Source organism: Nomascus leucogenys, chromosome 5 (genome assembly GCF_006542625.1).
Source record: "Nomascus leucogenys isolate Asia chromosome 5, Asia_NLE_v1, whole genome shotgun sequence".
NCBI lineage: Eukaryota > Metazoa > Chordata > Mammalia > Primates > Hylobatidae > Nomascus > Nomascus leucogenys.
In genome coordinates, this window is record NC_044385.1 from 27133801 (window position 1) to 27155841 (window position 22041).

Genomic DNA, 22041 nt, shown 5'->3' on the forward strand with positions numbered 1-22041 from the left:
AAATTCTAATGGCATTATATCACAGATTCAAAAAATGACCAATGACAGTAAAGTCAAAATGGAATTATTTCTTGAGAAAATACAAATATGATCTAAAATGCAAATGACACTATTAATTCAAATCAAAATAAAACACCAGCGTTTCAAATCTACCAGTCCCTAAACTTATTTAGAACATGAATACATCGAGACTTTCTTCTGTGAAACAAGTATACTTAGAGATAATGTACAGATCCCATGATGAGCAAAAGGAATCTCCTTATATGTTTAATGGTGTTATCAAGTGTAACAGCAACTCCATGTGGACTGTGTACCAATTTCCAGTGGAGATGCTGTTACTTTTGATAGTTACCAACTTGCTACAGTATAAAAGTATAATAAAGAAAGACAGAAAATTGTGGTCACTTGGACTCTCATTTGATTCCGGTGGAAAAAAAGATAAACTTTCAGCCTGTTTTATAAAATTAACAAATAATTAAGAATTAATATCAATTTTCTTAAATTCAAGTTTTACAACACCAAAAAGATCCAATAATGGAAAAGGATTAAAGTCATCATTCAGAAATGGTATACAGGAAAATGACCTATGAATTGACAGACAATATAGCTGAGTTTGCCTGTCATTTCTTTAGGCCAATATTCTGTATGACTGTGCTACTTCAATATCAGAAATCGACTAACACCATGGAACCAACGCAATGGCAGGTACACAGAAGATAATCTGTAACACTACCATGTAAATGTATTGAGTAAATAAAACATAAATATACCTAATGAAAACTTGTTTGTGTTTTTCTGACAAAGCTCATATTTATTTCACCTAACTCACTGACCAGTCAACCTATGTACCATTTATCAGGATGCATCAATTAAACCAGTTTGCTATATTTAGTAATACATACGTATGATCCACCTCAGAGTCCAGAGGGCTATTTCACCAAGGAATCTCCACCCACCTCAATCACTTCAGTGAAATTCCCTAGACATCTTGCTCTCTAAATAATGAAAAGAAGAGTAGCCAGGCATGGTGGCTCACGCCTATAATCCCAGCGCTTTGGGAGGACAAGGCAGGCGGATCACTTGAGGTCGGGAGTTTGAGACCAGCCTGACCAACATGGAGAAACCCCATCTCTACTAAAAAAAAAAAAAAAACCATATATATATATATATAAAAAATTAGCCAGGCATGTGGCGCATGCCTCTAATCCCAGCTACTCAGGAGGCAGAGGCAGGAGAATCACTTGAACCTGGGAGGCGGAGATTGCAGTGAGCTGAGATCGTGCCATTGCACTCCAGCCTAGGAAACAAAAGTGAAACTCCATCTCAAAAAAAAAAAAAAAAAAAAAAACAAAAAGAAGAGGAGACAATGACATGGCTTATAAAAGTTTCCAAAAAAAAAAACCAACTCTCCAGTGTGAAATTTTAAACAAATGCTTGTGGAAATTCGTCTCAGCTATAATCACTTTAATTCTTTTTCTTTTAAACTAAGTCTGAGGCCGGGCATGGTGGCTCATGCCTGTAATCACAGCACTCTGGGAGGCAGAGGCAGATGGATCCTTTGTGGCCAAGAGTTCGAGACCAGCCTCGTCAACGTGGCAAGAGCCCATCTCTACTAAAAATACAAGAATTAGCCAGGTCAGTGGCACATGCCTGTAGGCCCAGCTACTCAGGAGGCTGAGGAGGGAGAATCACTTGAACCTGGGAGGCGGAGGTTGTAGTGAGCCAAGATCGCACCACTGCACTCCAGCCTGGGTGACAGAGTGAGACTGTATCAAAAATAAAATAAAATAATCTGAACTAGACAAAATTTACATAATTCTTAATGTAAGTATTAAGATATTAGTAGTTTACATCTGACCAAGCTCTGTAAGAACAACACAGCAATAATATTTAGATTATTTCTAAAGTCTTACCTCAGCTCCAACTTATAATAATATTGAAATAGCTTTCCAATGACTTTCCAGTCTCTAGCCTCTACTTTCTTTTCCTAAAACATACTCTTACTCCTCAAGTCTACTTAAAAGTTTAAACTCCTTAACAGCATAATTTAGAAAAAATTCCATTCACCAAATTAAAAGAAATTGCTCAAAGAAAATGAAAACCTAGAATGTGTTCCTAAAAGGAATAATTAACATTCCCCTCTCCACATCTGTGAAAAACAGCAACAACACTCAAAGCCTCCCTAATATTACTAGAAGATAAACTAGCTAGACTATTATCTCATTAAAAACAGGGGCCATGTCAGTCTTGTTCACTGTAGCTACTAGCAGTTCCTAGCACTGACACGTACTAAGTGCTTAACAATGTGTTCTGTTTTGTTTCGTTCTGAAGAGACAGTGTCTTGCTCTGTCATCCAGGCTGGAGTGCAGTGGCATGATCATAGTTCACTATAACCTCAAACTCCTGGACTTGAGCAATCCTCTCGCCTTAGCCTCCCAAGTAGCTGGGACTACAGGCCCACACTACCACATCAACTAATTTTTAAATTTTTCTGTAGAGATGGGGTCTCACTGCAATCTTGAACTGCTGGCTTCAGGCAATCCTGCCGCCTTGGCCTCCCAAAGTGCTGGGATTACAGGCATAAGCCACTGCGCCCACATAAAAATGTTTCTTCAGTGAATACATGAATAGCTCATCGTCTACGGAATACTGTGCTTTACACCAAGTAGTTTGCATTTATTATTTAGTATTCATCACAGTCTACCTGCAACCATTGTTTTTCCTATTTTTTTTTTTTTTTTTTTTGAGACGGAGTCTTGCTCTGTCGCCCAGGCTGGAGTGCAGTGGCGCAGTCTTGGCTCACTGCAAGTTCCGCCTCCCGGCTTCATGCCATTCTCCTGCCTCAGCCTCTCTGAATAGCTGGGACTACAGGCGCCCGCCACCACGCCCGGCTAATTTTTTGTATTTTTAGTAGAGATGGGGTTTCACCGTGGTCTCGATCTCCTGATCTCGTGATCCGCCCGCCTCGGCCTCCCAAAGTGCTGGGATTACAAGCGTGAGCCACCGCGCCCGGCCTGTTTTTCCTATTTTATAGAGGAGCCAGAGGTTAAGTAAATTCCTCAGAGTCTCACACACAGTGAATGGCAAAGTCTGGGTTCAAATTCAGTTGCCATTCTCCAAAGCTCACAGATTTCCAAGCAACTTCTCTTTCAAAAAGCACAAAAGGGAGCTGTTCGGGATAAAAGAATTATTCTAAGACATAATTATGATAGTGGCTGTAAAACTGAATAAATTTACTATAAATCACTTATAATAAATGAATTTTTTTCTTTTTTAATTTTTTTGAGATAGAGTCTCGCTCTGTCACCCAGGATGGAGTCCAGTGGCGCAATCTTGGCTAACTGCAACCTCCGCCTCCCAGGTTCAAGCAGTTCTCCGCCTGAGCCTCCGGAGTAGCTGAGATTACAGGCCCGCGCCACCATGCCTGGCTAATTTTTGTATTTTCGGTAGAGATGGGGTTTCACCATCTTGGCCAGGCTGGTCTTGAACTCCTGACCTCATGATCTACCAGCCTCGGCCTCCCAAAGTGCTGGGATTACAGGTGTGAGCCATCGCACCCGGCCATGAATTTTATAGTATGTAAAGTATGCCTTAATAAAGCTTAAGAATGAGGCTGATCCATGTGTAGTGATTTGGAATAAACCATAACACACAAAGTGAAAAAACTCTAGGCACAGAGCAGAAGATAGAGATATTCCCTTTTGTATAAACATATGTATGTGCTGACAGCAGAATTCATTTTTTCTGGAAAGATTCAGAAACAGCTGTAAACAATGACTGCCTCAAAAAAAGGTTCTGGATACCTGGAGTAGGAAAAAGCCTACTTTTCAGTGCACAAGCTTTTCTACTATGAATTGTTCACTATGTCCATCTATTACCTTTCCAACTCAAAAAAAAAAAAAAAAAAAAGGAAAGAAACAAGAAAAACTGGGAATATAATGATCAGTGTAATCATGTGCATTTAACTATATTATAATTTCTTAAATTTTAAGTATCTACATAATTACATAATCCCATTTCCACTGAAAAGGACAGCAGACTCAGAATGTGAGAGTGATTCTCTTCATTCCTGAAGAAAAAATACATTTCAGGCTCCCCAGCTAAACACTGTCCATCTTTGGATCCATGATACCTTAATATAGCCCAATAAATTCTCATAGAAAAAAAATCAGAGCCTTTACTTCTAAGTATCAATATTTAAGAAAATCTAGTTTTTAATAAAACTCTATGATAGAATCATTTTGAGTTTATATTTTAGACCCCAAAAAGACTATTTTAGCATATTTTATTTAACATATATAAACGGTTCTTAATGGACCACATTATTTTTCAATTTTTGAAGAAAAAATAATTCATTTTAAAACACTAAAAAATTTTAGAAAGCATTCTACCTGTTGATTAAGTATTCATCCTTTGTCTTATGATGAAACACAGGAATTGGAACACCCCAAACTCTTTGCCTTGATATACACCAATATGGCCGCCTGTCCATCATTTCAACCATGCCATTCAGTGCTGATCCAGGAATAAATTTCACCTTTTTTAACAATTCCTGCAATTAATTCATAAATCAAGTCTTGTGAGAGAAAGCAGAACAAGTATTCTAGAACAGTCAACTTTCCAAATGCATTTCTTTCTTTTGGATGTTTGTAGCCATTCACATATCTCCCTTACCCTCCCCTCAAAAAAACAACTAAAGAACTAAAAGATTTCAGAGCAAATAAGGCAAAGTAAAAATGGAGCCACAAAGAACTTAGCAAATAATATCAGGAGCAGTGATGATATCAGGGGCATTGTTGCATTTTTTAACAATGTTACAAAAGATTTCCTACCAATTTCTAATTTACACCAACCCTAGATCAAAACTGGTAATAAAAGCTTTCACAGAACTATTATACTTCACTAAACTATAGTTAAAATCAATTCAAACTTGATTTCCACCATTTTTAAAAATGCTTAAAAAAAAATTACTATTGTAGGCTGCCAAAAAAAGATTGTGATATACCTAATTTTACATAATATAGTTTACAATATAGAAAACACTTTCTCAAAATAAGCCCAAGCATGTGGCTGAAACCTGTAATCCCAGCATTTTGGGAGGCTGAGATGGGAGGATCACTTGAGCCCAAGAGTTCAAGGTTGCAGTGAGCTATGAGCATGGCAGTGCACTCCATACTGGGCGACAGAGCAAGAGCCTGTCTCTAAAATAAATCTCTCTCTCTCTCTCTATTGACAAATGGATAACAGTTACTTCCTCTCAAGAAAGCTCCCTTCCTCCATTCCCAAAATAAGGTTGAAAACTGCTACCATTTGATTTAATGTGTCAACTAGCAAAAGATTGTATAGCAAAAATGTTTACTAATACTCTCCAAAAAGGTCAAAATGTTAACTTCATTTTAAAAAATCTTTCTATCCATTAATAAAAGCATTTTTACATTTTCAAAGAAGGTTTAAATGGTTTCCTCACTCACCATTAACTACCAGAAGTCCCCTCCCCCAAACTCTCTGTAGCACCACCTATTGGCAGAATGGCAAAATCTCTACAAATCAATTTGATTAATACTATACTCGGTTTAAAAGTCTAAGAAATGTGAATATTGAATAGATATTTGATTTTGCTAACGGATAACTATTACTTTTTAAAGGTGGTGATAATGGCATAGGAATTATGCTTTAAAGAGTTTGGCTGAGCGTGGTGGCTCACGTCTGTAATCCCAGCACTTTGGGAGGCCAAGGCAGGTGGATCACCTGAGGTCAGGAGTTCGAGACCAGCCTGGCCAACATGGAGAAACCCTGTCTCTACCAAAAATACAAAAAAATTAGCCGGGCATGGTGGTGCATGCCTATAATCCCAACTAATCAGAAGGCTGAGGCAGGGAATTGCTTGAACCTGGGAGGCGGAGGTTGCTGTGAGCCAAGATCACACCATTGCACTCCAGCCTGGGCAACAAGAGTGAAACTCCATCTCAAATAAATAAATAAATAAATACAGAGTTTATCTTTGGCTCACGCCTGTAATCCCAGCACTCTGGAAGGCCGAAGCAGGCAGACTGCTTGAGCTCAGGAGTTCGACACCTACCAGGGCAACTTGACAAAACCGTATCTCTAGAAAAAATACAAAAATTAGCCAGATGTGGTGGCACAGGCCTGTATTCCCAGCTACTCAGGAGGCTGAGGTGGGAGGATAGATTGAGTCCAGGAGGTGGAGGTTGCAGTGAGCTGAGATCACACCACTGCACTCTGGCCTGGGTGACAGAGCAAGAGCCTGTTTCAAAAAAAAAAAAAAAAAAAAAAAAAAAGAGTTTATCTTTCAAATATACGTGCTAAAATATTGCCGGGACAATATATAATATGGAAGAAATAATGCCTGGAGTTTGCTTCAAAATAATCCAATTGTTAAGGGGTAAAAAGTGGGTGGTGGGAGGGGTGTAAACAAAAACAAAATTAACCAAAAGTTGATTCTTGTTGAAACTGAGTGATGGGAATACGACAACACATTATCCTATTCTAGCACTACTTCTGCAAAGAACAATTTTTAACTTTACAAAAAAGTTTAAAAAAAACTTGGCTTAAATATATTGTGTCAGACTTAGATTTGGTTCTACAACCAAAAATCGGTGCAGAGCTGCAATTTACAAATTTTAACATTGACAAATAAGGAAGAGAGGCTTTAAACGAAGAAAAAAAACAAAACGCACTATATATTACAGTTGTCCACATTACACAAGTATAGAAAGTTTAAACTGCTATAAAAAGCTTTGGCAAGGACCCCAAATTGCCAGGCCAATAGATGAACCAGCTAAATACAGTAGTATCTTTCAAAATGTAAAGCAAAATATCTATATATTCAACCTGGTTAACACATATATATTTAAGCTCTTTCATTAAATAGAATCAAGTTGTGAGAGATGTTTACACACACACACACACACACACATATATACACCCACATAGAAAGATACATATTAAATGAAAGGGCTCAAATATACATTAAGTATTTAGAATATAAGTTATAAGTATTTGTTACCTCCAAAGCAACAACTTTGTATATTTTTCATATTGTTAGTTTTTCTTTTTAATATGCTTCCTTTGTAAGTAGAACAGTAACTTTTTTAATTGATTGCATTTCAATCTTAAGAAAGCAAAGGGTTTAAAAAAGTTTTACTGACTGCTTATTATGTATCAGACTGTATTCTGGAAACTTGTATTTCCTTACTCCATGAGATAGGCATTATTACCACTTTACATAGATGAGGAAACAGAGGCTGTGGCAGGTTAAACCAGGTAACACAGTTTTGTCCAAATTCTATGCAACTTTGACAACACTGGGCAAGAAAGTCTATCTACTAACAGTGTGATTTGGACAAATCACTCAACCTCTTTATGCCTCATTTCCCACACATGTATAATGAAAAAATGGAAGTCCAAGGTCCTTCCAGATCTAAAATTCTACAATTTTATGAAACTAAATCATAATAGCAGCAATCCCTGTTACTCCTGAAACCCCACCTCAACCTCACATGCAGCCCCTTTATACTGAGGGAATGATACGCCCGACCCCTTAAAACAGGATGCTTTTTATACCCTGGCTGCAGTTTTAATATCCGTGATGTTTATAAACCACTGCTTGCTGGCACGAATAACCACGGGTTTCTTGGTCCTCCAGTCATAGGGATAGCTGTGCACCAATTTTTCCTCTTTCAACAAATTCTTTGCAGTCTGAAGCATCTTTATAACTTAAAAAAAAAAAAACACCAAATTATATTAGACATAATTAAAAAGTACTGTGAAAATCCTAAAAATGCTCTAAACTTCCAAAAATACTAAATCTGCAGCAACAGGTGGCAATAAGAGTAGTCACCTTGCCGGCCACAGTGGCTCATGCCTATAATCTCAGCACTTTGGGAGGCTGAGGCGGGCAGATCACAAGGTCAGGAGCTCGAGACCAGCCTGACCAACATGGTGAAACCTCGTCTCTACTAAAAATACAAAAATCAGCCAGGCATAGTGGCGTGTGCCTGTAATCCCAGCTACTCAGGGGGCTGAGGCAGGAGAATCGCTTGAACCTGGGAGGCGGAGGTTGCAGTGAGCCGAGATCATGCCACTGTACTACAGCCTGGGTGACAGAGCGAGACTCCATCTCATAAGAAAAAAAGAGTAGTCAACTTGGCCGGGCGTGGTGGCTCACAACTGTAATCCCAACAATTTAGGAGGCAGGGACGAGAGGATCACTTGAGGTCAGGAGTTCAAGACCAGCCTGGCCTGAATGGCGAAACTCCATCTCTATTAAAAATACAAAAAAATTAGCAGGGTATAGTGGCGTGCACCTGTAATCCCAGCCACTTGGGAGGCTGAGGTGGGAGAATCATCTGAACCTAGGAGGCAGAGGCTGCAGTGAACCGAGATTGCGCCACTGCATTCCAGCCTGGCAACAAAGCGAGACTCTGTCTCACAAAAAAATAAAAATAAAAAAGAGTAGTCACCTTCCAGGTATCAAAGGTGTGCTCTGGGATTCTCCTGGCAAAAAAAAGCAGGGACTGTAAAATCTTAATCAGACTCCAAATTATGTGACTTCCACCTCTTTCCACATCAAAGAAAAGATGAACAGATTATATCTAGAATTCTACATTTGAAGTTTAGAGCCATAATCTTTCATGCCGTGAATCTTAAAAGGGTCTCCAGGTAATCTGGAAGAAACCAGGTGTAGTGGGTTGAACTGTGTCCCCAAGAAGATCTAACCCCCAGCACTAGTAAATGTGACCTTACTTGGGAATCAGCCCTCTGCAGATGTAATCAAGTTTAGATGAGGTCAGACTGCATTAGGGAGCACTGGTGTTCTTAGAAGAGGATACAAAGATTATGTTTTTGCCACTGATTCAGCCATGTGAAACTCACCTCATTAGCCTTTTCTGGGTTTGAAGCTGCTGTCTCTAAAAGTGCCATCTCATTGTGCTTAGTATCAGTCAATGCTAGAGAAATCTTGAACAGCTTATGTACAAAACTTTTTAAAATTTTTGTATTATCTTGAAACTTTGCTTCTTTGGGTTTGTGGCACCCTGGCCACCCAGTTTGACTGTGACAGCCCTCTACAGTCTGTGGGCTGGCAGACTTTTTTTTTTTTTTGAGATGGAGTCTCGCTCTGTTGCCCAGGCTGGAGTGCAATGGTGCGGTCTCAGCTCACTGCAACCTCTGCCTCCCGGGTTCAAGTGATTCTCTTGCCTCACCCTCCCGAGTAGCTGGGATTACAGGCACCTACCACCACACCTGGCTAATTTTTTGTATTTTTAGTAGAGACAGGGTTTCGCCACGTTGGCCGGGCTGGTCTTGCACTCCTGACCTCGTGATCCATCCGCTTCGGCCTCCCAAAGTGCTGGGATTACAGGCGTGAGCCACCGCGCCCGGCCGGGCTGGCAGTTTGCTGATCTTTTAAAGTTTCTTTCCCTACCCAATCCCCACTTTCTGGTAAGGTTTCTGTAAAGCCTGTCAGGTGTACATCCTGTGGCTTACTGGCTTAAAACGTACTGTCCTTTGATATAGTCTCTTTGGGGCCGATTGGAAGAAACAGAAATCAGTAGTCCACCTGTTTTGATACTGAATATTTGACAAGTGTCTTTCTGAAATAAAGAACCAGTCCCTCCAATAAAAAAAAAAAAAAAAAAAAAAAAAAAGAGGATTCACAGAGAGACATTTAAGACCTAAAGAAGGTGGCTGGGTATGGTAGCTTACACCTATAATCCCAACACTTTGGGAGGCCTAGGCAGGTGGATCACTTGAGGCCGGGAGTTTGAGACCAGCCTGGTCAACATGGTGAAACCCTGTCTCTATTAAAAATAAAAAATAGGCCAGGCGCAGTGGCTCATGCCTGTAAACCCAGCACTTTGGGAGGCCAAGACGGGTGGATCATGAGGTCAGGAGATCGAGACCATCCTGGCTAACCCGGTGAAACCCCATCTCTACTAAAAATACAAAAAATTAGCCGGGCATGGTGGCGGGCGCCTGTAGTCCCAGCTACTCGGGAGGCTGAGGCAGGAGAATGTATGAACCCGGGAGGCGGAGCTTGCAGTGAGCCAAGATCGCGCCACTGTACTCCAGCCTGGGCAACAGAGCAAGACTCTGTCTCAAAAAAAAAATAAAAATAAAATAAAAAACAAAAATATTATGACCTGACACAGTGAGGGCTCACGCCTGTAATCCCAGCACTTTGGGAGGCCAAGGTGGGCAGATCACCTGAGGTCAAGAGTTCAAGACCAGCCTGGCCAACATGGTGAAACCCCATCTCTACTAAAAATACAAAAATTAGCCAGGAGTGGTGCTGTGTGCCTGTAATCTCAGCTACTTGGGAGGCTGAGGCAAGAGAATTGCTTGAACCCAGGAGGCAGAGGTTGCAGTGAGCTGAGATCACACCACTGCACTCCAGCCTGGGCAACAGAGTGAGATTGTGTCTCAAAAAAAAAAAAAAAAAAAAAAAATTAGCTGGGTATGGTGGCATATGCCTGTAATCCCATCTGCTCGGGAGGCTAAGGCACAAGAATCACTTGAACCCAGGACACAGAGGTGGCAGTGAGCTGAGAGCATGCCACTGCATACCAACCTGGGTGAGAAAGTGAGACTCAGTCTCGAAAAAACAAGTAAGATCTAAAGAAGGCCATGTGACAAGAGAGGCAGAGAGTGAGTAACACAGTTATAAACCAAGGAATGCCAAGGATTTCCAGGAGCCACCAAAACTAGAAACAGGCAAGTAAGGATTCTCCCATAGAACCTTCAGAAAAACATGGTCCTGCCAGTACCATCAGTTTAGACTTCCGGCTTCTGGCACTTGAGAGAATAAATTTCTGTTGTTTCAAACCACCAAGTTTATGGTGATTTTTTACAGTAGCCTTAGAAAACTAATATATCAGGTCTAATTAGCCTTAGTCTTAGTGTGGACAAAGAAACGTTTTCATAGCACCTGGTCTCAATCTGTAAAGAAAGGCAGAAAGACAATTCAAGTCTGGAGGATTCCCAAGATTCTAATAAATAAACCATGCCATAAAGGTCAGTTATTTACAAGGGTTAAAAAGTGAGTGGGGAATGTGTAATTTACAGTCAACATCCAGCCCTGATCTTGATTGTATCCTTCCACAAAAGTAATACTGCTGATTATTATCTCTACAGCTCTAAAATAACTTCACTCCCTGTTGACTGCCCTGACTTGCTTAAATAAAGCAGCTTCAAAGCAAAAGATGAAACAGTCTCAAACTCCATTTAAAAACATGTGGCAAAACAAGACATAATTTTAGTTTTTTGTTTCTGTTAAAGTATAAGAAGGGAAAATAGGTAGCAAAGGTTACTGCTAGCTACTTTTCAGAAAACATGTATGATATCAACAGATATGATGCTCACCCACATCAGTTCCCTCTTCAAGGACAGCCTTGTTTTGAAGTTCAGGACCTGCAACATCTGTGAAAACTCCATCTTCGTCCACTAAACAATCCTATAAAGTATCATTTTGAACAATTAAAATATCAAGACATTTTCTCTTATGACAATATCTGGCAAAACAATATATATAAAACATCTCATTATAGCCTAGTTTTTTCTACATTGAAACTCTAGGTACTTGGCCAGGCGCGGTGCTCAGGCCTGTAATCCCAGCACTTTGGGAGGTCGAGGTGGGCGGATCACTTGAGGTCAGGAATTCGAGACTAGCCTGGCCAACATAGTGAAACCCCACTTCCACTAAAAATACAAAAATTAGCCAGGCGTGGTGGTGTGCACCTGTAGTCCCAGCTACTCGGGAGGCTGAGGCAGGAGAATCGCTTGAACCCTGGAGGTAGAGGTTGCAGTGAGCCGAGATCATACCACTGCACTCCAGCCTGGGTGACAGAGCAAGACTCCATCTCAAAAAAAAAAAGAAAAAAGAAAAGAAAAAGAAATAGGAATTTGTGAATTTTACACATTTAAATCACCAAAGCCAAAATGTGTTATTGAAGCATATACGTAAACTTTAATAACAAAAGTAACAAAATATATTAAAACACCTTTGAGTGGTCTCTATTGTTTCCAAATCTATGCCTGTGTACACAGTTGTTCCCTTTCAGACTCACCTTTTAACTAAATGGAAATACTTGCTAACTGAAGTATGTAAAGTAAATGTAGAGAGGACTGTTTAGCTAAAACAAACAAACAGGCTTTTTCAGGGAGTAAAAGTAATTTGTGTATGTGACTTGATACTAGAAATAAAGTATTTTAAAAGTGCCCCATGATATATATACTTCAATTCTAACGTGCTAATTGTCTCCTAATTCTGGGAAATCTTTTTCAATTAGTACGAATTAATGAAACTTTAGAGTACTACACAAACCTAAGCATTTCACAATTACGATGACAAAAATCATCATTTTTAAAAAATAAAGATGTTGGTTAGAATTTATCATTTCCTTTTATTAAGATGAATAATTAAAAATGAAAAAGGAGGAACAGTACCATGGGCAGGTTGTGCTGAGACGCTACACCGTAATCTTCCATACCATGAGCTGGGGCTGTGTGAACCAATCCTGTTCCTTTTGCCATGGTCACATGATTTGCAGGTAAAAGAGGAGAGGCTTTATCAGGAATTAATGGATGACTGCAAGTACCATTTTCCAAATCTACACCTGTGGGGAAAGAAAACCACTATTAAGAATCATTTTATATGGCAAATCTATCTCCTTAAGCTTAGCAATAGAATATCAGGTCAAATGTGCAGAATCTAGAACAATACTGGCTAGGCTTAAATTCCAGCTTCCCCTTTAACTTGTTCTGTGACCTTCTGGAATCTATAAAATGCAGATAATTATGGTTCCCACCTCAGAGGGTTGCTGTGAGAATAAACAGAGTTAATGTAGTTTAAGTGTTTTGATACTTACTGCATCTACCACTTAATACTCTCCCTCACCACCCTCCCAAAAAGGTCTCTAAGTAATTAATAAGAAATAATGCATTTTTTTCTGGAAAGAAAACTTACCCCATACAAATTACTTCATTTTTAGCTCTTCAACATTCCTAGTACTTTAATAAGTAGTAGCTACATGACACCAGCTTATTTTGACAGGGATAAGAAATATATATATACTCCTCCACAATATGATGACTCAAATAGCAACTCAATAATTATCTGATAGTAAGAATTTGAAACAATTATGCTATCTAGACAAAAGATCTTTAAATTCAACCTTAACACTTTCAAAAATCTTGTGATTTTTAGCTTCTATGATAACGTATAACTTGACAATGAAGTCTTTAATATCCTCTGCATTTATAAAAGAGCAGGGGGCCGGGTGCGGTGGCTCACGCTTGTAATCCCAGCACTTTGGGAGGCCGAGGTGGGCGGATCACGAGGTCAGGAGATCGAGACCACGGTGAAACCCCATCTCTACTAAAAAAAAAAATACAAAAAATTAGCCGGGCGTGGTGGCGGGCGCCTGTAGTCTCAGCTACTCGGAGAGGCTTAGGCAGGAGAATGGCGTGAACCCGGGAGGCGGAGCTTGCAGTGAGCCGAGATTGTGCCACTGCACTCCAGCCTGGGCGACAGAGCAAGACTCCGTCTCAAAAAAAAAAAAGAGCAGGGGGCTGGGTGCAGTAGCTCATGTCCATAATTGCAGCACTTTGGGAGGCTGAGGCAGGAAGATTGCTTGAGCCCAGGAGTTTGAAACAAGCCTGGGCAACACGGTGAGAGAGGGTGTGAAGTAAATTACTATTTTGGTTTTTATTTTTATTATCCTATTGCACCAAAGAGGACCGAATGGTCTTAAAAATTCTTAAGCTCCTTTCCTGCCTCTGACATAAAAATCTTTTTATTTTTGTTAAGATTGTTTAAACTTCTCATTGGCTTGTATCTGAACTGATTAATTTACAGGGCTTTCCTATTTAGCTAGGCAGTCTTTCTAGGCAGTTTTTGTATCTTTATTCATGTGATTGATTTTTTAGCAAGAAATTAAAAGATATAGCATACCTAAGGATCAAAGATAATTTTAGGCCAGCCATGGTGGCTCACGTCTATAATCCCAGCACTTTGAGAGGCAGAGGCAGGAGGAACACTTGAGCTCAGGAGTTCAAGATCTGCCTGGGCAACATAGTGAGACCTCATCTCTAAAATAAAATAAAATAACATAAAATAAAATAACATAAAATAACATAACATAAAATAAATAAAATAAAATAAAAAAATAAAATAAAATAATAAAATAAAATAATAAAATAAAATAAAAAATAAAATAAAATAAAAAAATAAAATAAAATAAAATAAAATAAAATAAAATAAAAATAAAATAAAATAAAATAAAATAAAATGAAATAAAATAAAATTTTAGTCCAGGCACAGTGGCTCATGCCCGTAATCCCAGCACTTTGGAAGACCAAGGCAGGAGGATCACTTGAGGCCAGGAGTTCAAGATCAGCCTGGGCAATGTAGCAAGACCTAATCTCTACAAAAAAAAATGAAAAATTAGCCCAGCATGGTGGCACACGCTTGTAGTCCCAGCTACTCAAGAGGCTGAGGCAGGAAGATCACTTGAGCCTAGGATCCGGAGGCTACAGTGAGCCAAGATGGCACCACTGCACTCCAGCCTGGGCAACAGAGCAAGACCACGTCTCAAAACAAAACAAAAGAACAACTACAACAAAAAGCTAATTTTAAACTTCCCTAGAATTCCATAATTATATTTCAAAAGCAGTCACTACCTCAAAAGTCCCAAATTATAGCTCACAAAGAATTATTTTGGGCTAGGCAGAGTGGCTTACGCATTTAATCCCAGCACTTTGGCAGGCCAAGGCAGGCAGATCACTTGAGCCCAGGAATTCCAGACCAGTCTGGGCTACACAACAAGAATTCATCTCTGTAAAATATTTTTTCAAAATTAGCCAGGTGCGTGGCATGTGCCTATAGTCCCAGCTACTTGGGTGGCCAGGGTGGGAGGATTGCTTGAGCCTGGGAGTTTGAGGCTGCAATGAGCTGACTGGACCACTGCCTTCCAGCATGGGCAACAGCATGAGATCCTGTCTCTTTAAAAAATAAAATAAAATAAAATTCCTTTGATAGAAGAACTGCTTTCTGAATAATTTTCAGAACCTATTCAATCCTTTCTTAAAATTATATATTGAAAAATAAGTACATTCATTTCCTTTCTTGCTACTTTTATTAAAACAGATAAAAAAATTTTTAAAAATTAATTTTGCATAAAATTTTACCAAGTAACTACTGGATATTGCCAGAAATTAGTTTTATCTGTTGTACGTTTATCAATATTCATATTTTTCTATACTCCTATCATGCTTAATGTATATTCTCCTTTAGTGTAATCAATGTAAAATGTATTCTAGAAAGGTAGAGGCCATATCTGTTTCAATTCAGAATAGGCAGTTCAGCAAAGTAGTAAATTCAAGTCAGCCCAATACTTTGATCTATGTTGTCAGATATCTAACAATCTTCACCTGAAAATGTTGACATAGTCTCAAATGTTGTTTCCAAAGTAGAAGCAACAGATGCTACTTTATCTGCAGCCAGTACGTAGAGGTCTCCAGACTTAGAACATTTCACAACAGCATACCTAACATAAAATTTTAGGATAAATTACTAATAATGAAACAAGAAAAGCCACAGATACTATTTTAATTTTTAAATAATCATTTTAGAAAAAACTGACTTCAGGCCAGGCGCCGTGGCTCATGTCTGTAATCCCAGCACTTTGGGAGGCTGAGGCAGGTGGATCACCTGAAGTTGGGAGTTTGCAACCAGCCTCACCAACATAGAGAAATCCCGTCTCTACTAAAAACACAAAATTAGCCAGGCGTGGTGGTGCATGCCTGTAATCCCATAATCCCAGCTACTTGGGAGGCTGAGGCAGGAGAATTGCTTGAACCCGGGAGGTGGAGGTTGTGGTGAGCCAAGATCGTGCCACTGTACTCCAGCCTGGGCAACAAAAGGCAAAACTTGGTCTCCAAAAAAAAAAGAAAGAAAAAAGAAAAGACTGACTTCAAGATCAAACTGTACTATTTTCAAAACACTTCGTAACTTAACACTTCTGTTTCATTTTCCCGAAAAGCCGGATAAGGTCATAAAAAGGATCATCTAAAGGTTAATAAAATCTATATGAACACAATAACTAAGTTATAATTCATTAAATTTTAAAATAATAAAGAGGATAAAATAAATTCAAAATAATGTTAATAATGGAATAGATTCTATTTGTGTATAAAACAAAAAATGCAATAATATACCCACTTTGATTCCGGCATATAGCAAACAGCTTCATTGGCTGGAATCGTCCAAGGTTGTGTGGTCCAGACCAAAATACTAACAGGAGATGAACCATCTGTGAAAATAAAATTGTAAATATGTTAGCAAATGGGATAATTCTATAACTTTAGTACACTCAAGCTATGAATAAATCTTACCTATAAGAGATGCCAATTTAGGAGAAGGTTTTAAGAGAGGAAATTTTACATATATTGAACGACTGACATGCTCAGGATTATATTCAAGTTCGGCTTCAGCCAATGCAGTCCTAAGGTTTAAAAATATTAAACATAAATATTTGGAAGCCTCACAAATTTCTCCCTTTTAATTACCAAAAAATGCTTATATACCTAGATGACGGAGACCAAAACACAGGTTTGTAAGATCGATAAACCAAGCCCTATAAAAGACAAAAATATGATGTTAAAAGTAGAATTTGGTAACACATACTAAAACCTACTCAAAGAGAAAAAATACTTCTTTACCTTATCATACATTTGGTAAAAAGTTCTCAACTGTTTGGCTTCATACTTGCCATCAAATGTATAGTAGCAATTATTCCAATCTGCCATTATTCCCCAACGAATAAATGCTGATTTCTGTTTCTCAATGGCTGCTTTAGCAAATGATCTAGCTAAAAAAAAGACGAAAAAAGCTTTTAAAAAACCAATGAATTCGAATTATTAAACATGGTTTAGCATGTATCTCTCTAACTGCAAATGTTGTAGTCAGTTTAGAATGTAATTTTTTTTTTTTTTTTTGAGACAGAGTCTGTCTCCCAGGATAGAGTGCAGTGGCACGAGTGGCGCGATCTCAGCTCACTGCAAGCCTCTGCCTCCCGGGTTCACGCCATTCTCCTGCCTCAGCCTCCGGAGTAGCTGGGACTACAGGCGCCTGCCACCACGCCCCGCTAATTTTTTTGTAGTTTTAGTAGAGACAGGGTTTCACTGTGTTAGCCAGGATGGTCTGGATCTCCTGACCTCGTGATCTACCCGCCTCGGCTTCCCAAAGTGCTGGGATTACAGGCGTAAGCCACCGTGCCCGAGCACAAAATTTTTTCTTTTTTTGAGATGGAGTCTTGCTCTGTTGCCCAGGCTGGAGTGCAGTGGCAGATCTCAGCTCACTGTGACCTCTGCCACACAGGTTCAAGCAATTCTCGTGCCTCAGCCTCCCAAGTAGCTGGGACTACAGGCGTGCGCCACCACGCCCGGCTAATTATTTGGTATTTTTAGTAGAAACGGGGTTTTGCCATGTTGGCCAGGCTGGTCTCAAACTCCTGACCTTATGTGATCCACCTCCCTCGGCCTCCCAAAGTGTTAGGATTACAGGCGTGAGCCACTGTGCCCGGCCTATAAAAATTTTTTAATAGAAAAATAATTTGAAGGTCAACAGTGTTCAGAAGATACCTACAACAAATTCTAAAATTAACCAGAATTGCAAAAGTTAAAATTTTATTACTGTCTTCTGTATTTTCCAGACTTTATACAATGACCTCACATTTAGGACAAATAAACTGGAAAAATTATTCCTTATTGTTTCTTAATTTAAGAAAAGGTCAGATAACAATTTTCATTTCATTATACACAAAAAATTAATCAGAATATCAAATCTAAGCCAATGATAATAGGTTTCACAAGGAAGTAAAAATATCTTCACAGCTAAATCCAAATGTACAATAGTATAACATATAAGAAAAAGAGAGTCCTCCCTGGCCCAGTCAACTGAAGAAAAAGGATCAAATAAGAGATTAATGTAAAATATATGTATTTTAGAATTGAATTTTGGCTTAACACCTGAAATCAGTCAACAAGCCCCCTTGAGGAAAGTAAAAAAAAGAATTTACCAAAAAATAGTTTTATAAAATATGAACATTAAGAAACTGAGAATGCAATCAGAAATGCTCACAAAGTCTTTCCTTCAATATCCAAACATAAATTCTTACAAAAATCAATGAAATAAAATCTGAATTTTCTGTGACAGAAAGGCGTTTCCAATAGATCTCATTATAAGCAAACCAAACCCAAACAAAAGGTTCCTTTGGTAAAGTTCTGACTTTCCCAAGGACCCTAAGTGTTTACAAATATCATTTTAAAACAGAAATAGAGATTATTTACCTTTCTCTCTAATTTCCACAGCTGAAAGATTCTGAGCTTCTCTACCAAGTTCTGATAATACTTTTATTTCAATGGGCAACCCATGACAATCCCAGCCGGGCACAAAATGTATTTTGGAGCCATTCATCATATGGAATCGATTGGCTATGTCTTTCAAAATCTGCAAAGATAAAATGATAATTATCATTCATACATAAAACATTTGGCCTACAATTTATGTTCTTTTTTTAAACTTAATACCATTTTTAAAACTGCAATTTGAACGGATATGTATAAATTAACTCGTATAAAAAAACACAAATAGTCTAATATTATTTATATTGAGCTAAAAAATATCATTGAACTATTGCAGAACTTACAGTGTACTCAGAGAATGGAATATTGTGGTTAACTCTGTCATTGACACAACCCTTATTAAACAGTAGACCTTTTCATTAGGTATAGTTCTAGAACTAATTTACCTTTTTAAGTTCATTTTAGATACTAGAGGGCAGCAGAGCCTTTTAAAAAATGTATTACCATAGTTGAATGGGGGAATCAAAGGCAAAGGATAGATTTGCCTCCAAGCTCAATTTCCTTCTTCCCAAGAGGAAACAGCGCTCTGACCACTAGCCCAGTAGTCCAGAAAACAATTTCCTCCTTTCCATACCTATCAAAAGTAGAAAAGGTATTATTATATTCTACTCCCATCCTTTCCCCCCTTTAAAAACTCTAATTTCAAACTGTTTACTAATGAACAGGAAGGAGCCTTGTGATCTGAGTGGTTGTCACACTAAAAAAAAAAAATTGACCTAGCTATATATACTTAAGATTGGTACACTTTACTCTGGGTATATTATTTAAATCAATCATCATATAAATAGCCTCCTTTCCACTTATCTCTTTGGAAATGGTTTACTTATTTTTTTGTCTCTTCCCTGCAAAACATAAACTCCATGAAATCAGAGAGGCCATCTGTCCTCTTCACCCATGAATTCCAGCCTTTCGAATGGTTTCTGGCACTAGTCTATACATATTTATCAAATACATGAATACATGGATGCATATATGCTCTAAACAATGGTATCTTATACAATAGCCACTGGCCACATGTGATTTTTGGTGCTAGCCCAAATTCAGATGCAATGTAAATTATAAAATATATACCTGATTTCAAACATGTTACGAAAATGTGATATATCTCAAAAATGTTTTACATTGACTGTATGTTGAAATGATATTTTAGATATGTTGGGTTAAATGTAATACTAAAATTAATTTCGCTTGTTTCTTTTCATTATTTTCTGGGGCCACTAGAAAAATTTTAACTTACCTATGTGGCACAAATTTGTAGCTTGCATTATATTTCTTATATTTCTTTTTTTTTTTTTTTTTTTGAGACGGAGTCTCGCTCTGTTGCCCAAGCTGGAGAACAGTGGCGCTATCTCGGCTCACTGCAACCCCTGCCTTCCAGGTTCAAGTGATTCTCCTGCCTCGGCCTCCTAAATAGCTGGATTACAGGCACACACCACCGTGCCCAGCTAATTTTTTTGTATTTTCAGTAGAGAGGGGGTTTCACCATGTTGGTCAGGCTGGTCTCGAACTCCTGACCTGATGATCTGCCCGCCTCAGCCTCCCAAAGTGCTGGGATTACAGGCGTGACCCACCACGCCCAGCCGCTTGCATTATATTTCTACTCAATAGTGTTGCTTTCAGTCATATGAACAGGATGAAATCAATCACTGAAACTAATAATTAACAGTGTACCTAATAAGGATTCTTAAATGTAATAATAAAATATAATATATGAAGCCTCTAGTGAAAAGAATAGTAGCAATATAATAGGAATATTTTACTAACTCCTCAGTATCAAACACCACCCTCCTTCTCCCCAAAAAAAGTTCCTCCATACTTTTAAGAGTCATTTATCTCTGTTCCTTTCATTTTTCTAATATTCATGCATTGCTTTGTTTGACGGATAAATATCTGAATGCCTACTATATGTCAAGAATTTTTCTAGGAACCTAGAATATGGTAGTAAACAAACACGATAAGGTCTTTTTTCTCATGGAGGAACACAGAATATATACCAACATATCACACACTATGGAGAAAAAAGCAAATTATAGGGTTAGAAAATGACATTTACGGGCTGGGGGTGGTACCATTTTAAAGGGAAGTCAGTAGAGCCTGATAAGATGACATTTGAACAGAATCTGAAAGAAATGAGGAGGTGATCCATGTGAATATTCTGGTGATGCATTCTAGGAAGAGGAAAAAGCAAGCAAGACCATAATTAGCATGTGTGAGGAAGAGCAAGAATTGGTCCTCCCCTAGTTCCAAAGTGCTCATGCTCTTTGCTAAGGGTTTCAAGAAGGCTTCTCTTCAAGTGAGAGATAGTTTTGTAAGATGCCACTGTTTTGGCCGGGTGCAGTGGCTCATGCCTGTAACCCCAGCACTTTGGGAGGCCGAGGCGGGTGGATCATGAAGTCAGGAGATCGAGACCATCCTGGCTAACACGGTGAAACCCCATCTCTACTACAAAATAATACTAATAATACAAAAAATTAGCCAGGCATGGTGGCAGGCGCCTGTAGTCCCAGCTATTCGGGAGGCTGAGGCAGGAGAATGGTGTGAACCCAGGAGGCGGAGCTTGCTGTGAGCGGAGATTGCACCACTGCACTCCAGCCTGGGCGACAGCGCGAGACTCTGTCTCAAAGAACAACAAAAAAAGATGCCACTGTTTTTTAGGCAATTCTTCTTTTGCCCTCAATCCACATGGAGCTGGCTCCCTCTGCTCCAGCTCCAAGAGTGAACATGTGATCACACGTAGCCATTAACATATTCTATCCCCAAGTCTGCAATGACTGATTCAGAAATAGATGTGCGACCCAAATCAGGCCAATGAGATTCAATTCTAGGACTTTTATAAGAATCGTTGGGGGCCAGACGCGGTGGCTCAGGCCTGTAATCCCAGCACTTTGGGAGGCCGAGGCGGGCAGATCATGAGGTCAGGAGATCGAGACCATCCTGGCTAACAGTGAAACCCCGTCTCTACTAAAAATACAAAAAATTAGCTGGGCGTGGTGGCAGGCGCCTGTAGTCCCAGGTACTTAAGAGGCTGAGGCAGGAGAATCGCTTGAACCCAGGAGGCGGAGATTGCAGTGAGCCAAGATTGCACCACTGCACTCCAGTCTGGGCGACAGTACAAGACTCTGTCTCAAAAAAAAAAAAAAAAAAGAATTGTTGGGAAAGAGAAGGTGGAATAATGTAAGCCTGAAACTACTGGGAAATGTGCTGGGGGTCTGGGGTGGGGCAGTCACCAAAGTAGCAAAGAGTGAGAGACAGAGAGAAACCAATTCTTAATTTTATTTGAATTCCCGATCCAGCTATGCAGGTGGCTAAAACTATCTGGACTCTACAGTAAAATAGCCAGTAAATTCTCTCTCTTTGCTTAATCCAGTTAGAGTTGGCTCTTCTATTCCTTGCAAAAGTGTTTGAAATAATAGAGTTTTATTCTGTATTTATATCACAAAACATGATTTTTTTTTTTTTTTTGAGACGGAGTCTTGCTCTGTCGCCGAGGCTGGAGTGCAGTGGCGTGATCTCGGCTCACTGCAAGCTTCACCTCCCGGGTTCACGCCATTCTCCTACCTCAGCCTCCCAAGTAGCTGGGACTATAGGCGCCCGCCA

The 22041-nt window shown here is 39.1% G+C and overlaps 1 protein-coding gene across 1 annotated transcript in view; it reads right to left on the reverse strand.

The window, feature by feature from the left end:
- IARS2 (isoleucyl-tRNA synthetase 2, mitochondrial) overlaps positions 1–22041 on the reverse strand; it is a 54731-nt gene that overhangs the window by 29893 nt on the left and 2797 nt on the right. Inside the window, exons 3-12 of the mRNA XM_003265081.4 lie at positions 18370–18529; positions 16741–16889; positions 16606–16655; positions 16414–16523; positions 16241–16331; positions 15451–15566; positions 12466–12635; positions 11383–11473; positions 7585–7736; positions 4392–4552 (exon numbers count right to left, since the gene is read on the reverse strand). Of these exons, the coding sequence (XP_003265129.1) occupies positions 4392–4552; positions 7585–7736; positions 11383–11473; positions 12466–12635; positions 15451–15566; positions 16241–16331; positions 16414–16523; positions 16606–16655; positions 16741–16889; positions 18370–18529 (1250 nt within the window). The remainder of the gene's footprint in view (positions 1–4391; positions 4553–7584; positions 7737–11382; positions 11474–12465; positions 12636–15450; positions 15567–16240; positions 16332–16413; positions 16524–16605; positions 16656–16740; positions 16890–18369; positions 18530–22041) is intronic.